Genomic DNA, 17,504 nt, shown 5'->3' with positions numbered 1-17,504 from the left:
TACTGTTAAAAAAAATCTGGGGCCTGTAAGGTTTTTTAAAAATAATTTTGAAAAAAGTATTCTGCTCGTCAAGACTGCATTTATTTGACTATAAATGCAGTAAAAACAGTACAATTATGAAATATTATTAAAATTTTAAATAGCTGTTCTCTATGTCAATATATTGTAAAATGTAATTTATTTCTGTGATACAGCTCTGAATTTTCAGCAGCATTTCTCTAGTCTTCAGTGTCACATGATCTTCAGAAATCAGTCTAATATTGTGATTTTCTGTTTTTATTATTATCAATGTTTGAAACCGTTTGAGGCATTTGACTTGTCAGGATTCTCTGATGAATAGAAACATTATTATTCTCACACACGTACCTTGATAGACATCTTGTAAACGTACACATCATCTCCACGGTCGTTTTTTTTGGTCTTGGTGAAGAGGATGACGTCCTGGAAGAGAAACACTCGTCGGAGGGAACGTTTCTTGCGGAATATTACCCAGAATTCATCCTGCCGAATCAGTTGGCCCTGCTCGTTCAGATTCAGCTGACGAAACAAAATGACAAAAAAAAAAATGAAGCGATTACTTCTTGCATTTAATGGAAAAACAGGAATATCAGTTTCAGATGTGTGAGAAAAAGACCTAAATTTGTGTCCCAAAAGAAAAACTATGTCTATATGGTGGAGTTTTTTAAACAGATTATTCAGCGTGAATCTCGAAGCTTCACCACTAACATCGCAGCCGCGGATGGCGTCCATGGTGAGCAGGTCGTTCCCGTGCCGCAGCTGGAAGCGCACCACCTCTACAGCCGCCTGGATCTCCTCTCGCTCTCCGCTCTGATCCGGCACACATTCGTCCAGGATCTCCTGCAGCAGCAGACTGTATTTACTGATCCTCTGGACCGGCTTCAGCAGGTACGACGAGAGATCCATGCTGTCACCCAACTCTATCTGCTTACACTGGGAGAAAAGAGCCTTCAGTTCATTCCCATTCACTTCAGTTCAACTCAGAAGAAACAGCAACAGATGCAGAAATAAGTGTAGGATTCAAATATATAAAATATATTTAATTTAATTTAATTTAATTTATGCATTTTGCAGATGCTTTTATCCAAATTATATATATATATATATATATATATATATATATATATATATATATATATATATATATATATATATATATATATATATGTATAAATTTGTTTTCCATGTTTTATTTTATTTAAATATTTAAATATATTTTTTAATAAATATATTTTAAATATAGAAATTATATAATACATATTATTTATATTAAATAAATATATATTAACATTTAAATAATATATAATATGTTAATATTATTTAAATATAAATACATACAAATGTAAAACATTGTAAATTATAATATAAAATTATTTTATATATTCATATTGTCCATGTATTATTTTATTTAAATATTTAAATATATTTTTAATAAAATATTTTAAATATATAAATTATATAATGAATATTATTTATATTAAAGAAATATATATTCACATTTAAATAATATATAATATTTTGATATTATTTAAATAAAAATATATAAAAACTTAAAATAATATATTGTAAATTATAATATAAAATACACTATATTATTTATATGAATATTTTAGTATATCAACCTTGAAGTATCTGTGATGTTGGATCAGAGCGTCAGACTGGGGTTTGTTCTTGCTGTAAAGCGCGTAAAGTCCGAAACTCTCTCTCTGTTTGAATAGATATTTATACAAGGTTAAAATGATATTCTGATGAAAATGAAAGCGTTAAAGCCACAGATCTGTCTCACATGGTTGAGGAAGCAGCGTCCGACTCGGAGCGGTTCTGCTCGACAGGCCTCCAGTTCCTGCTGGAAGTGCTGGCGATGGAAGTCATACAGTTTCTCCAGGTTACCGAAGATACGTCCACGCTGACCGCGCAGATCCTGCGGGACGTCCGGCCGGGACAGCAGGGGGAAGTAATGGGTCAAGATGTAGCCGAGAGAGCGAACATACTCCACCTCCGTCAGCAGGAGCTCCTCCACGATGCGATGAAGCTTCCTGCAGGGAAATAATGATAAGAATGCATTTCTAAAACAATCATAATCTATAATGCAATATCAGCCTTTAGAAAAGTATCCTTTTTATGCGTGGCACCATGGAAATATCACCATAGAAATTATTCGATTATTATAGAAATCTATTATTATGTTTACCAGTTGAAACTACTACTTTAACATGGCACTGCAACTTTTAAAATCCTTGATTTACTCTTTACTGTAACTTTACCTTTCTGACATCAGTGTAAGCTTTTGGATAGAGAAAGAAATAGCATGAAAAATATTGAGACTTGTTTTTTTCCCCGTTATACAGAGCTGTTCAATCCTTTGGAGTATATAAGATTTATTTTTTTAAAGAAATAGTTTTATTCAGCAAGGATGCATTAAATATTGCAAACGTACAGACATTACAGTAAAGACATTTTTAATTTTACAAAAGATTTCTATTTCATGCTGTTCTTTTGAACTTTAAATTAAATTAATCTGTTTCCACAACTGTTTTACAACGTTGATAATAATCAGAAATGTTTCTTGAGCAGCAAATCATCATATAATAATGATTTCTGAAGATCATGTGACACTGAAGACTGGAGGAATGATGCTGGAAATACAGCTTTGATCACAGGAATAAATTACATTTACTATATATTGACATAGAAAACACTTAAAATGGTCAAATAAATGCAGCCTTGGTGTTTATCAAATACATAAATAAATCTTCATGACTCCAAACTTTTGAGTGGTTCTAATAACTAGAAAGCAAAGTGCATCTTCAAGATAAGTTAACTCAGTGATTTATCTATATATTTAAAGAAATCTATTTATCTATATATTTAAATAAATTTAAAGAAACATTAAATTATTATAATTTTTTAACTTCAATTGGAATTAAATTATTACACATTTTGATTATTTTTTTATTTTATTTTTTATGTTTTCTTAATTATTTAAACTGATTCAATGAAGAAAAAAAAATCACAATTCTGTTTTCAGGAGCAGAGAAAAAGTGTTGCATTTTGATTAAAGATTATACAAGTCAAATGTATTTGTCTTCAAGAATAATGGCCATAGTTGAAATGTTCATAATAAAACCCGAAACCGTTAAGTAACGTTAAGTAACGTGAAGTAAACAGCAGCTGTTTGAATTTGCGGTTGTTTTTACAGAAGAACACTCACATGGTTCTGTTTGGGCTCTCTGGGCTGGATGCAGTGTTTTCTCCATCAGTTCTCCATCTGTCTGTGAACACAGGGCCGTCTCCAGCGTCCTCCGTCTCTTCACAGAAGCTGCCGTGGCCAGAGTTTCCGTACGGCTGGTTGTGGCAGAAGACGGGCTCTGTGATGTGGAGCTCAGGTCCCTTGCTGTTGGTTCTGGCTGCGCTGTGCCAAGGAAACCACTGACAGCCCACCGCACTCGAGCCTGTGATGGGTCTCTGCTCTTGGGAGGCCTTTCTGCCAACACTTTTGCCTCTCTGGACACAGTCTGCAGGAATTTCCTTCCCAGTCTGAGCGGTTTTGGCCTCTTTCCGGGTTTTGTGGTTGGATCTGAAGTTGAAGCAGGTGACGGTGCCGTGAATGCTGTCTCTCGCCCGACTCGCCCTGCTCTCCGACAGCTCGGGCACAATCCCTTCTTGTACTGGGTGAGATGACCAAAACATTATTTTACAACACACTGCAAAATATTGCATTTAGTACATGTTTTTCCATTACAAATATCTAAACATTCTTGACTCATGATTCAGAACATACAAACAAAATTTATAGAACAGTTCCGTTCCTTGATTCTGATTGGTTGAGCCAAGTTTGAAATTACTTTAAAAACATACACCTTTGTTTACATTTGTGTGTTGCTCGGCAACCACTTTGTTGGAGCCACAACTGTTTCTGAGGAACTACATTGTTTGTTTGATGAATGTTTTTATTAATATCATTAACGTTACATTTTATTTGCTCTGTTTTATTTTGTGAAACCTTACTGTGTATATGGAATAACCATTTTATAAAAGCTCTGTTTCGTGTTTAACAATGCCCCTTAGCTGTTATAAATTTATTGTAAACCTGGGCTTATTCCTTTTTTATTTGATAACTTGATAATTTTTATATATTTTATATAACACTTAATGTCTTAAGTCATTTTAATTCTCCAGTAAATATCTAGATCCATCCTTTTCCTAGTTTTTTTCTCCAAAAATTTTCCCCATTGTTTTCCAGTACAAATATCTAAATGCACTTAAATCAAGCTAAATTTGTTTGAGAAACTAAATGACTGAAGATATTAAGTCTTGTTTTCTAAAGAAAAAAAATCTGTCAGAATAAAGAGTTTATTTATTTTGCCATTAGACTATTTTTTTTTTAAATTCCAAATATTCTGATATAAACTATCAAATGCAAGAAAGTAGTCTTAATTGAGACACAAAACGTCACAATTATATCACAAAATAAATAAATGAATTAATAAATCCTGCAAGATGTGGACTTTTTTTAAACTCCTAATTCAGAGAAAGAATTTTAGAATTACATGATATAAATGTCAAAATTAAAATGTTATTTTCAATATGAAAGTCAATATGAAAAAGTCAGTATAAAAAGTCTATATTTCATATTGTAAACTTATTAAAAAGTCATAATTGCAAGTCTATAACTTTTATTTCTGAGGGGAAAGGTCAGAATTACATGATTTAAACCTATAATTTAATGCAATTGCAAGTTTCTAACTTGTGAATGACGTAATATAAACTCAGAATTTGGAGAAAAATGTCTGATCTAATGCATGATGTAAACACAATTTGGAGAAGAAAGTCGTTATTATGAGTTTATAACTTACAGTTAGAAAAATTTTCAGGTTTGCATGATGTAAACTCACAACATAAAGAAAAAATGATGAGTTTAAAAAGCTTGAATTATTAAATAAAATGTGGCAGTTACTGTTTTAATTAAATTTGTGTTTTTTTTATTTATTCAAGCTTCTATGTCATACCACACACAGCCCTGTCTTGTATGGACTCTGGTGAATCCTCACCTGGTGTGACCTCGGGCCAGTCAGAGTGATGTCCAGCGGTGGGCCGAGCTCCTTCCAGGAGCACCAGTCTCTCCTGCAGCTGTCGCCGGACGTCCTGACAGTGGATCCAGGCGGCGTCCCACACCTGCAGAGCTCTGGAGCTGGAACATGCCTGCGCTCTTACGTCCTGGAAGTGTTCGGGAGAAAACTCATCTAATCTCTGCAGGTAAGCCTGAAGATGTGTCCAGCGCTTCTCATCTGGAGAACTGCAGTGTTGCTCCTGTTCCAAAAATCGCCTGCAATCGCTGGCCACGGCTGATGCCTGGAACAATTGTGATTTCATTCATACATAGGGAGGATTATGTTGACAGAAATGTGTTGCCCAAAAATGTCAACATATCCCTTGCAAAAATTAACCATTTTAATACAATAAACTGAAACAAAACATGCTTACTATAGTTAAACCATACATGGTGACCCCAAATGTAATTATTGAAGGAAGGCAAGTGTATGCTTGTTGACTAGTAATAGCATATAACACTCCACTAGGTGGCAGCATGATTTAATGATTTATATTATCCGTGTTTCACTAAATAAGAAGACTATAGAGTTTTTCCAGTTGTTCAGTTTGTAATCTTAAATTGTCAAAGAGAATCATATCAAACTGATGTTAAGACTGAACATTTGTATTTCTTTGACTTCAAGTCTCATAAGAATGATTGGATGAACATGAGTGCAGCTTCAGTGTGTTTAATGTTCTACTATATGATTCTACATCAAAGCCTGTTTAGCCCCGCCCACTGATTCTACATCAAAGCCTGTTTAGCCACGCCCCCATATTCTACATCACAGCCTGTTTAGCCCCGCCCACCGATTCTACACCACTGCCTGTTTAGCCCCGCCCACTGATTCTACACAACCGCCTGTTTAGGCACAATCATCGACACTGGATTTTCAAAAAGATTGAAACTAAAAGACGATGTTGTACCGACTATATTAAATTAGACAGTTTGAGTAACTATTATCATCTCGCGATCACTATTGCTTTGTCTCTTCTCACGGATTGTTTAATATGTTTTGAGATGCATTCTGATGAGGGGATAAAAACTATACAGAAAATAGCTTAATGCTTCTAAATCATGATTTTTTTTTAATTAAGGATCTTGATGGCATTATAAGTGGACCTCAGAGAAGAGCACAAAATAAAAACAAAGGCAGTTCATGAAGGCTTTAAAGTGTAAGCCGTACCCTCTCGCAGAAGTGGCAGATGTACACCATCATGCCCAGCTCTTCACAGCAGCGCTCGGCCCTCGACACAAAGTCAGCCAGACTGGATTTAAACACAGACACCATCCTGTGAAACACCTCTGTCTCGGGATAGTTCGGCCCCTGAACGCTCTCTGCATCTGACACCAGCATCATCGCCTGATGCTTTCGCTCCTGATGTTGAACCAGACACGTTACAAGAAAACATACGCCACAAGGATAAACACTACACATTTTTTTGCCACTTAATGATTATGATGACAAAGTTGAGGTTTATTTTGAAGTCACTTATGTAGTGGCTCACCATCAGTTTTCTTCACTTTCACTTACGTTTGCTTCAGAGAGAAAAGCTTTGAAACTCTGCAGCGTTTGCTGGATTCGTTCACTGCAGTCTTCCACAGATTCAGCCTGCAGGAGCCGCGCTTCTCCTTCTGTGTCGAACCAGTCCTTAATCTACACAGAGACACGCTTTCTGAACTCAGTGCATCTGAACACAAAAGACCAATGTACTCTAGCGCTCAAAAGTCTGGGGTCAGATTCTCTTTGTTGTTGTTGTTAGGAATGAATGCTTTTATTCAGCAAAGACTCATGTAAGACAGTAAAGACATTTGTACTGTAATATTATAGAATAAATAATACTAGGTTATTTTTAAATATACTTAAATGTAATATAATATCAATTATAATATTTTACCATTAAATATAATAGAAAATAATTTATAAATAATTTATAATAATTCAATTATAATAATAATGTATAAATAAATATATGATAATAAATATATACTTTAATACAATGATATTATAATACATCGATCAAAAATGACAAGAAAGATATTTATGCCTAAAAAGTTTTCTTTAATAACTAAATGCTGTTCTTTAAAAAAAAAAAAAACATGCATCACGGTTTTCACAAAAAATACGAAGCAAAAAATTTTCCTTGAGCAGCAAATCAGTATATTAGTGTTGATGAAAATACAGCGCTGCATCACAGAAATAAGATACATTTTATAATCTATCAACATAGAAAACAGTTATTTTAAATTGTAATAATATTTCACATTATTCCTGTTTTTTGGTCAAATAAATGCAGCCTTGGTGAGCAGAAGAGACTTCTTTTAAAGCCCGAGACGTTTTGTCTTTAAAGTAAAAGTAAAGCCCATTTTAATTAAATGATTTTAAGCTTTTTCATTTGTCTTTTGTTTACAGCTCTCTACCTTCGCAAACCTTGACTCCATCTCTCTGAGCTGTAACAGGAAGTCCAGGTGCTGCAGGGAGACATTGGACTTCCTGGCCAGGATGTGCACCTGCTCCTCCATGGCGTTGTACAGATGTGTGACTGTGTCGATGACCTCACTGCAGGAGAACACAGATTTACTGCATCATGTCTCTTCAGTATTATCTGTAAGATCAGTAGAAAGTGTTTGAAGCTGACATGTGTGTGTTTACCGGCTCTGTTCACAGTCTGGAGACCTCACTTCAGTTTCCCTCCTCAGCCTCGCCAGCATGGCTCCGCCTCCCCTTTGCAATCTGACCAATCGTGCGTCTTCCAGCACATCCTTCATTAGAGCTCCCTGCTCCTCAATGCACTGCTGCACATCCTGATTCACACACAATCATTTCTGCCATTTAACATATTCATAGAGGTCTGTGCATCATCTTTACATAAGAACAGCGTGGTTTTATTTATAAATAATTTTGATTGGAGGTGGGAGGCTGGTTTAAGACAGAACAAGAGCAGAGCAAAATGTTTCATTACCAGCACTGTGTCGATCTTATGAACGCCTTCCAGTTTCTTTACAGCTTCTGATAGCAGAGCGGATGTCTCCTGAAGATCTGACACAAATGGATACAGTTTCTGTAACAGACAAATGTGTAATTGTAATTATAATTTAATGAAATGTTATTAAATATATACATATAATAATAAATCAAGATATACAAATATATCAATAATATATTTATAAATAGTATTAAACATCAACATTTCATTATTAAATATTACAGTATATAATTTTACATACAGTATATAGTAATATATGATCAGTTATAATCTTGTATTATTGAATAACCTCCAAAAATATAATTCAATATAAAATAATATAATAATATCATTGATAATATAAAGTTATTTTATTTAATATAAAATTACATATATAAATATCATTTATTATTAGATTAATATATTAATATAATAATATATTAATAGTATAAAACATAATAATAATAATAATAATAATAATAATATAAATAATATTAAATAATGTATAAAATACAGCAATTTAATGTGGTATAAATTTAAAATAGTATTAAATATAATATAATAAAATTATATATAATAATAATAATCATCATCATCATCATCATAATATTAATAATAATAATAAACTATATATATATATATATATATATATATATATATATATATATATATATATATATATATATATATATATATATAATCTGATAATAATAATAATTATTATTTTTATTTATTATTATTATTTATTTTTTTATTATTATTTTATTAATAATGCTGGTAGTGATCAGATTGCCTGCCCAATAATGCACCTGATGGATCTGTAGCCAGACGCAGTGATTGTACTGGAAGGATCCGTGTAGAGCAGCAGTCAGCTGACTGACATCCACTATTTTATAAAGAGCCTTAAGTGATGTCACAGTTTCCATCTGCAGAGGGTTGAGAAGATCAAAGTGAGACATGCATGCATAACATTATAAAGAAAAGCATTGAAGCCAGGTGTGTGCAATAATAGAAAGAAAAAAACATCTCTCCTGACCATAACACCAGGTCTTTTCTCATGACTGTGGCTGTTGTCTTTATTCAGCAGCAGCAGAACCCGATGCACAGCATGAGGATCGAGTTCCTGTGGACAAACACTCAAGATTTAGTGCCGAAAGAGGTTTTCAAGCTGCAGTTTTAACCCAAACACACCTGGAGCATTAGGAGAGCTTTGGCGATCTCTGGATGTGGAGGCTTCTTCCGTGCATCAAACACCACCGTCATCCCTAGATCTTTTTCTTTCCTAAAAATAACATGCATCAGTCTTTCAGCAGTGAACTGATCTCTATGGTGTGTTTGCAGGGCAGATGTTGTACCTGGTGATGGTGTGAAAGTACAGCAGTAGTTTGCAGATCTCCTGGCTTGAAATGGGTGCAGAAGCCCAGACCTGATGATCTCCATAAATCTCCACTGCTGCTCGGCCTGAACGGTCCTGACCCCCTGCAGGAGGCAGAAGAGGTCAGACGCACATTAGACCAGGACAAACACACAACTAATGCTTTCATTACTGCAGTCTGGGATCGTCTGTTTCAGCTTGCCTTGTACAGTATATAGACATTGAATTTCAAGAGAAAACACAACATGGGCTCGTTCCAAAAACATGTTAAAGGGATGCTATTCATGGGGGATTAGTCTGTAGGTTTCATTGCTCAAATGAGATATTTGGGGGTGGGGGGTTACCTGTAAGACACATCATTCCTGAGTGAAGGAAGCCATCAGCTGTAAGTACAGGAGGTGTGGATGATCTAGATGGTGGTCTCTCAGTTTCAGCTTGTGCTGATGTGTCTGAAAGATTTATCCGTGGTCCAGTAAGAGGAGGGGACAGAGCTTTTGAGTCCTGAGACAGATCTTCAAAGGAATAAGTCAACATGCATTAAAACATGATCAAAGATGTTGCTTTGCTTCTTATAACATTCATTAGATCATAACGACTTGTCTTTGAATAAAACATACTGAACACATTTGATCAAACATTGATATTTTCCTCTTTTTTTCCTACATTAGTCTCTTGAAAAGTGTCTGGATGGATGTAAAGATAGATGTAGAAAGGATAGATGCATGGATGGAAAGACAGCTATATATAGGATGGATGGATGAATGCGTGGAAAGATTGATGTATGGATGGAAATGCAGAGATGGAATGATAGATGATGGCTTGTTGTATAGATAGATAGATAGATATAGGATGATGTAAAGATACAGAGATAGGTAGATTGGTGGGTGTATGGATAGATACAGTAGATTGATCCTAACTGATCCAAACCTTGAGCTGTTAGTCGTCTTCTGTTTATTTTTGGAGACACGAGTCCAAAAGCGGTCGTCTTCTTCCCTGGAACCACATGCAGCCTGGGAATCATCTCAAAGTAGCTGCTTCTGTCCACCTCGTCTGTCTCTCCTTGGACAACAATGTGGCACTTCTCAGACGTCCCAACCACCGCTGGAATAAAACAGTGTATCTCGTCCTGAGAAATGCTGTGTGTTTGATCCTTATGTCCTTCACTGGAGGAGTTGCCTAATGGAGCTGTTTCTGAGGAGCTGAAACAACCGGTGTTTTCCTGAGCAGGTCTGTGAAAGCTTCTCGGCTCGTTCGGATGCTCAGATCTTTCTTTGGGTTTAATAGGTTTCTCCTGTGCTTCCATGAACCGGCATTTTTGTGCTTTGGTCCCTTGTCCGTGTTTCCTCTGCATGCACGGCGTACAGGGTTCCTCTGCGAACCTCACGGTGCGAACACAAGCCTTACGTTCCTGAGTAGCACTGTTGGACCTCAGCAGAGGAGTATGAGTCTGAGCCCAAGTTTGTGAGTATCCTTGGGTTTCTTTGGTAAGGTCAATTAGATCTTTGCAATTGTTAACCAAACTTCTGCTGTCCCATGTGTTTGGAGACACCCATCCCACCGGTCGGATCCCAGGCTGAGTTGGATCCATTTCAGCATTTCTGGAACTACTGCTTTTGTCTACCAAACGCAAGGATACTGCTATACCATCCCGTGCAGGACAAATCCTCGTCTCGACTGAGAAATTAGAAGGTGTAGGTGTATGTGGATGGCACAGACTCAAAGACTCTTGTTGGTTTGACGTAGACGAGGAGGCCATCCTCCGATCGTCCTCAAATGCAGGATTGGCCACCTCTTCCCAGGGAACCTTGACTATGCCCTGCTCGGTTTTGAGGACGCAGCGAGCCAGAGGCGTTCCATGTCTCCCATTGTTGAGTTCCTGAAGCCAGGCTTCAGTGAAGATGCTGGGGTACGAGGTCTCGGGTACTGGGGTTTCCTCCAGCTCACGTTCCTCCTCCACCTCCAAAAGGCTCTGGATCACAATACGAGCTGCCTGGTTTCCAAACGGCACAATCTGCAGGTAGAAGTCTCCTGGTTTGAGCAGCAAAGGGTTAACGGGAGCGAGCTGGATCACGATGCGATCATGTAAACACAGAGGCCACCCGGAAAACCTGAACACCCTCTGAGAGTACGGAGCCTGTTCAGAACACACAGAAAATCTATTTAAGTGGAGGACATTTAGAACTCAGTTGAGAATCCCTTTTAGATTCCAAATGGAATGTTACATTTAAATTTAAATTTGAAATTCGGAAGCAATATTTGGATCTAATGAATCCATTCATTAGAACTCATTATATATAAATAAAAGAAATTCTTATAACTGTTAAGTATAAGTCAAATGTGATTTTATGAAAGCCTTTTTCAAAAACATCTTGATTTTTTTTTAAGTTAATAAAGCAATAAGCCTTGCAAGTGCAGCTGATATTCCTCAGTGTGATGTCACATGTAAGTGCATTTTTAAGTGTTCACACTCCAGCGTCAAATTCTGACTGCCAAGAATTCAATAATTACTGAAGATTATAAGACAAGTATCTGTGGAAGATCAGGCTGATAAAGAGCTTTATTAAAAGAGCTTGTGAAGTGATGCTCTTGATGTCAAAGATGTCTTATAATCACTGCTCTGAGCAGATGAACATCACACGGCCGGCTGACTCCGTCACTCAGTAATTGACCTCAGATTCTGCGGATCTTTATGAATGTCAGACAGCGGTCTGGAGCATAATGACTCCTCAAAGATGATCCGTATGGAAGACATATACTGCAGTCGCTTCACAGATCATCTGAGCTCAGACAGTCCCTGGATGACACTGCTTCTAACCATATTGTGCTACTGACTATTTTCAGACAAAAAGCTATTTTTCATCAAAGAATGAGCAGACATTTTGGTAAACTATGCAGAAAATGTCAAAATATTAATCAGTTTTATTTATAATAGATAAAATAATAGCTATGAAATCAGCACTAAAAAGAGTTTGACATTTTATTTGATTATTTAAAATGTTTTAAAAGATCATTCCCATTTTAGCTGAATATTTGGTAAATTATACAGAAAAAAATCAAAATTTTAATGGATTTTATGTAACATACATAAAATGCTGACTATAAAATCAGCCCTAGCAGGGGTTGGCCATTTTATTTTATTATGTAAAATACCTAAAAAGCAGTGGCTTAGCCACGGGTGTGCCAGGGTGTGCCTGTGCCACCCACAGTGGCAGCTGGCACACCTAAAAATAGATGCAGAATTATTTTTTATAGTCTCAATAATTTTTTTTTACTAAACTTGTTATTGTTGTATAGAATTTTTTTTTTTTTTCGCGACTCGGTTGATTCAGATCGGCACTTCGGAGCCTGTTCGCGACTCGGTTGATTCAGATCGGGACTTCGGATCCTGTTCGCGACTCGGTTGATTCAGATCGTAGCATGTTTGAGATTTTTTTTTAATTCACATCTGGACATCGAAGCAGTAAGTTTTGTCAAACAGTTAATTGGTGATAAATGAATATTTTGACTTGAGGCTTTTTTTTACCTGTCGATTCAGCATTTACATGGGCCCACACTGGACACACTCTAGACTTAATCATCAGTAGAGCTCTAAACTTTTAATCCATTGTACAGTGGCGTAGCCACGGGTGTGCCAGGGTGGCAGCAAATTACATTTTATAAGATAGTTTTTGCTGCTACCATAGACATCAGTGTGTATTTTACAAACTACCAAAGTATTGTTTTACTAGTGATTATGTATATTTAAATGTATGAAACCTAAAATAAACATTATGTGGTTGAAAACACTGCATATTAATTGTGATATATGACAAGCGCTGAGTGTCCGTCTCTGGCTCAGTGCCAGCCAACGCGCGAAAGCTGTTTGAATCTGGCAGTTCTGTGTCGTCACTGAACATTCTAAATCATACTCTCAGGGGCACAGAAATAAGAATCCAATATATGGTGCAATAATGCTAAAAATGTTAAAACGTAATTTATATTTTAAATGATTTTTGATTAAATATATCTGCTGACATTTGGACTGCCAACCAATCAGAAAACAGCAGCTGACTGTGACCCCAGCAGTCTATGATATAAACAGATCATTTTTGATTGCACATTGCTAGCTAGCAATATGTTGCAGAGCTCCTTTCTTAATTTTTTTTTTAGCAAATAACCTTGGCTTGATGGACCGCCGGACACAAGGCCTTAACGTTACACACCTGATGAGGATGTTTCTCCCTCCCCGGGCCCAACATCAACAGACAGTGTCGCCAGATTAGAAATGTCCAAGTATCGTACCAGAAGTTCAAAATTATCGTATTTGGAAGAAAATTATTACCTTTAACAATTAACTACATTTTGACACGACCTGCAAATTAACACTAGGAGTATGGTTGGATGGAAGCAGTGTGACAAAAATACTATCCCATAATTTTGCACAGTAATCTGACAATAAATGTGGCACACCCAGATTTTCATATGCACACCCAGAGTCTCTTTTCTGGCTACACTACTGCTAAAAAGATCACAGAATGTTATTAAATACATAATTTAAGATTGAGTTTCACCAAAAAATGGCACAATTCTCTTGTGATTCATGCAGGTTCAATGTTGGACAAATTAAACCAGTGTGAGGTTGAAGAGACTTTAAGAGAGTTTATTTTCTGCATTTTCAGATGGTCAAAAGGGCCTATAGTTACAGAAGAAACACCCATATATTTAAGACCCTGTTCTTCATGATTTTAAACACCCACTTTCCTTCACTAGTCGCTCGTTGCATGCTATGATCTGGGAGGTCAGTTATGTATGGTTTTTCCCACACTCACACAGGCCGCCCGCTGCACGCTCTCCAGAAGGTGCTTGGCTGGGATGAGGAAGTCGCTCAGACACTGGAGGGCGTCTCCATGGAAACGACCCTCGATGACCTGGAAGAGCTGGCTGAGGACAGTAGAGGCCGTGACCTCAAACGGTGGATAGAGGGCAGACAGACAGCTCTGGATCGAGGAGTCCAGGGAATCAGGATTCTGTAAGAACACACATACAGGTGCAGTTTATGAAAATAAAAATATTATACTACTTATAGTATTTTATATGTTTATTTTATGTTTCAGACATTTACATTACTGTTTAAATGTCTGGGGTTGGTAACATTTTTATTGTATTTGAAAAAAGTCAATAGTTCTGCTTGGTTCTGAAAGAAATATACTTCCAGTTTGTAGTAAACAGCTCAAGCTTGCTCAGTTGAAGGTTGTAACAGAGTGTAACAGACAGGTGTGGTCTGGAAGATTGTGAGACGGTCCAGGGGGAGTTTTCAGTTTCTCTGACTCTCAGGCCCAAATCTGACCCTTTAGTCTGTGGATCTGGATTTAGCCGCTGCTGTTTCAGCAGTGACGGACCGCAGGGTTAATGACATTCCTACTGTCCAGGGGGCTTAAGTGTGCACACACATACAGTACACATGCCATCAAGTGACAAGGGCCAAATTCATCAGAAACACGCATCTTGCTCTCGTTCAACCAGAAAAAAGTTACAGGGAAATTTCCAGAAACATGTATGTGCTAGAAACTAATTTAATGTAAACATGAAATAAAAATGGTTTATTTCCTTAATAAAGAGTCATCAGTGCACGCTATTTAAAGGCAATACACTATACAGACAAAGACATTTTTTAATGCACTGGTCAAATTTGAGAAGTTGGGTTATTTTACATGTCTTCTTTTTAATGGAAAGAAAACATCATGTTTATTTTTTTACACTTAATCTATTTGTGCCTGTAGATTTCAATTACGATTCATATCTTTTAAGAGTTTTTTCTCCACTTCAGCAGCACTTACATACACCAGACTTATCTGTATTCTGAAGGTTTCTACCGTGGGGTTTGTTCAGATATCATTTGTACTGATTTATATAGCATTTTATTCCTAAAATGTGCTCAAAATATGTATTTTTTCCTTTCTATTGACAGTATTAAAGTGACAAAAAGAGATATTCAGAATCCCCTCTATAAAAATATTCAAATCTAATATCTCGACAAAATTAGGCATGAATTGTGAACCCGGCTTAATCTAGAGTTCAGATTTATTTTCATATAATGGAAGCAAATTACAGCATTTTCATTAAGACAATGCCTCACTCGCATATTTAATGGTAAAATATGGTGATATCTATTAGTTATCAGTTAAAGTTTTGACTGCTTTTGAATTACTCTTGATAAAGCCAGATTCCAGTTTTAAACAGCTTTTCGATCAATCTTTCTTTAGTGTACTTTTAATATATACTTGACACAACATGTTTGCATCAGTGTCTTGAAGTGGATCTAGCGAAGTGTCTGATGTGAGAGTGGACACGTCTGTGATACTGGATCTGGTGTATTTCTGACTGATCTGTATTTATGTCGAGCGAGAAACAGACGCCACGTTTGAGACTTGTTGAAATGATCTCACATCGACCTCCGAATCTCCTCTGACCTCAGGGGCCATCCATCAAATCACATGACTGTGTGTGTGTTTGTGATGAGATGTAGGAGAGAACCCTAGTTTTTAGTGTCCAGTTTCTCTCTCATATAACAACAGTCTGAAGTTCACATCCAAATCCTATCAGAATAGTTTTTAAAGCACAGCAGAATTAAATTCATTTTAAAACACATTTGAAACACTTTAGTTGCAGACTGAAGCAAGAACAGTTAGATTTGCATTTATTTTTCATAAATTTTATTGGCTTTCAGGGGTTGGATGTGTATAACATGTAATCACTGCAATCAATGACATTTTAGGGTGGAAAATAATTTTACAAATGAATGCAAAAAAATGTTTAACTATTTTTACAAGATTTCTATTCAATATTAAGTTACTTGTTAATTATTTGTAATTATTTGTGAAATTCACAGGCATTTTCTAAGTGACAATTTTTATAAGTACAATAATCTTTTTAATTTTTGTTTATTTTAATAAAAAAAATTGCACTATATTTATTGTTTTTCAAAAAACAATTAAAAAAAGTGTAGACAAAAAAAAGTGTAAACAAAAAAAAAGTAACTATTTTTTTTTTCAATAACATTTATATATTTTTTCAGTTCAATTTTTGTAAAAGCAAGTAATTTTGTCTCTACTTTCCTTAAAAGTAAATTGAATTTCTGTCATGATCTAAAGTGTTCTAAGACACACAGATTGGTCAAGGATTCTGATAGCAAACACATTTCTGTGACTTGTTCTCGATTTAATAACCTTAGAACTTAAACTAGGGGTGCTCCGATCACGATCGGCCGATCGTTATGCGCATCTCGTGAGTAAAGCCGGTTTTCTTATCAGCGGTTAATTCCATCAGGTGCGTGATTTCACATAGAGCAGCTGTTACTACACAGAGCCGTTGTTAATAGAGAAGTTGCGCAAATCACGTTAATTTTCAGCGTTTATTGGCGCATCTTCTCAGTTAACAACGGCTCTGTGTAGTAACAGCTGCTCTATGTGAAATCACGCACCTGATGGAATTAACAGCTGATTAGAGAACCGGCTTTACTGACGAGATGCGCATTAACGATCGGCCGATCGTGATCGGAGCACCCCTAACTTAAACTTATAAACTTTAGGGCAACTAAACAGTAATTTAGTATCACGTGTCGGAGCAAATGTTTGCATGTTACTTAATCCAGGACAGTCAGGCAACAAAGAACATTCATGCTTCTTCTGATGCTTTAGGACCGGGACACTTCCTCAGAGGAAGGTCATCATGAGTTATGATTCACTGTCCAGTAAAGACACGCTGTGCTTTTCTCTTGTCATGTTTCCCTCAATAAGTTTTATATATGTCAGAAAGTGACTCTACAAAATACAGAACAGCACTATAAGATCTATCTGCATTATAGTAAGACGGTTCATGACATTAAAGCACAGGCGCAGAAGATCTGAGAACAGAGTTACCGTACCATTGTGAGCAGAAGACCGCGCTTCTCCAGTTAAAGCTCCACGTCACTTTCTCTGAAGTCCCTTCTGAAGCGAGTGTGTGATTTATGTAGTGAAGCTGATCTGTGTGAAATAAATCCATCCATTCTGTCCGAGTCCAAACCAAACACTGA

General features: G+C 36.2%; 1 protein-coding gene across 2 annotated transcripts in view; it reads right to left on the bottom strand.

Annotated features, from left to right (window-relative positions):
• si:dkey-65j6.2 (pleckstrin homology domain-containing family G member 4B) overlaps window positions 1–17,504 on the bottom strand; it is a 21,029-nt gene extending 3,525 nt beyond the window's left edge. The window contains exons 1-19 of one of the 2 annotated variants that reach the window (XM_052594719.1): window positions 17,355–17,504; window positions 14,260–14,457; window positions 10,379–11,585; window positions 9,796–9,963; window positions 9,432–9,555; window positions 9,268–9,358; window positions 9,113–9,199; window positions 8,886–9,002; window positions 8,074–8,172; window positions 7,764–7,915; window positions 7,532–7,670; window positions 6,645–6,767; window positions 6,297–6,488; window positions 5,070–5,370; window positions 3,230–3,686; window positions 1,805–2,054; window positions 1,641–1,724; window positions 727–951; window positions 367–537 (exon numbers count right to left, since the gene is read on the bottom strand). In XM_052594719.1, coding sequence (XP_052450679.1) covers window positions 367–537; window positions 727–951; window positions 1,641–1,724; window positions 1,805–2,054; window positions 3,230–3,686; window positions 5,070–5,370; window positions 6,297–6,488; window positions 6,645–6,767; window positions 7,532–7,670; window positions 7,764–7,915; window positions 8,074–8,172; window positions 8,886–9,002; window positions 9,113–9,199; window positions 9,268–9,358; window positions 9,432–9,555; window positions 9,796–9,963; window positions 10,379–11,585; window positions 14,260–14,457; window positions 17,355–17,357 — 4,188 coding nt within the window. In that variant the 5' untranslated portion in view covers window positions 17,358–17,504. The remainder of the gene's footprint in view (window positions 1–366; window positions 538–726; window positions 952–1,640; window positions 1,725–1,804; window positions 2,055–3,229; window positions 3,687–5,069; window positions 5,371–6,296; window positions 6,489–6,644; window positions 6,768–7,531; window positions 7,671–7,763; window positions 7,916–8,073; window positions 8,173–8,885; window positions 9,003–9,112; window positions 9,200–9,267; window positions 9,359–9,431; window positions 9,556–9,795; window positions 9,964–10,378; window positions 11,586–14,259; window positions 14,458–17,354) is intronic. The other variant, XM_052594718.1, reaches the window with a different exon arrangement.

This window comes from Carassius gibelio, chromosome B23 (genome assembly GCF_023724105.1).
Source record: "Carassius gibelio isolate Cgi1373 ecotype wild population from Czech Republic chromosome B23, carGib1.2-hapl.c, whole genome shotgun sequence".
In the NCBI taxonomy this organism is placed as follows: Eukaryota; Metazoa; Chordata; class Actinopteri; order Cypriniformes; family Cyprinidae; genus Carassius; species Carassius gibelio.
Note: the sequence above shows the minus strand (reverse complement) of the source record. Positions and strands in the feature narration are given on the sequence as shown.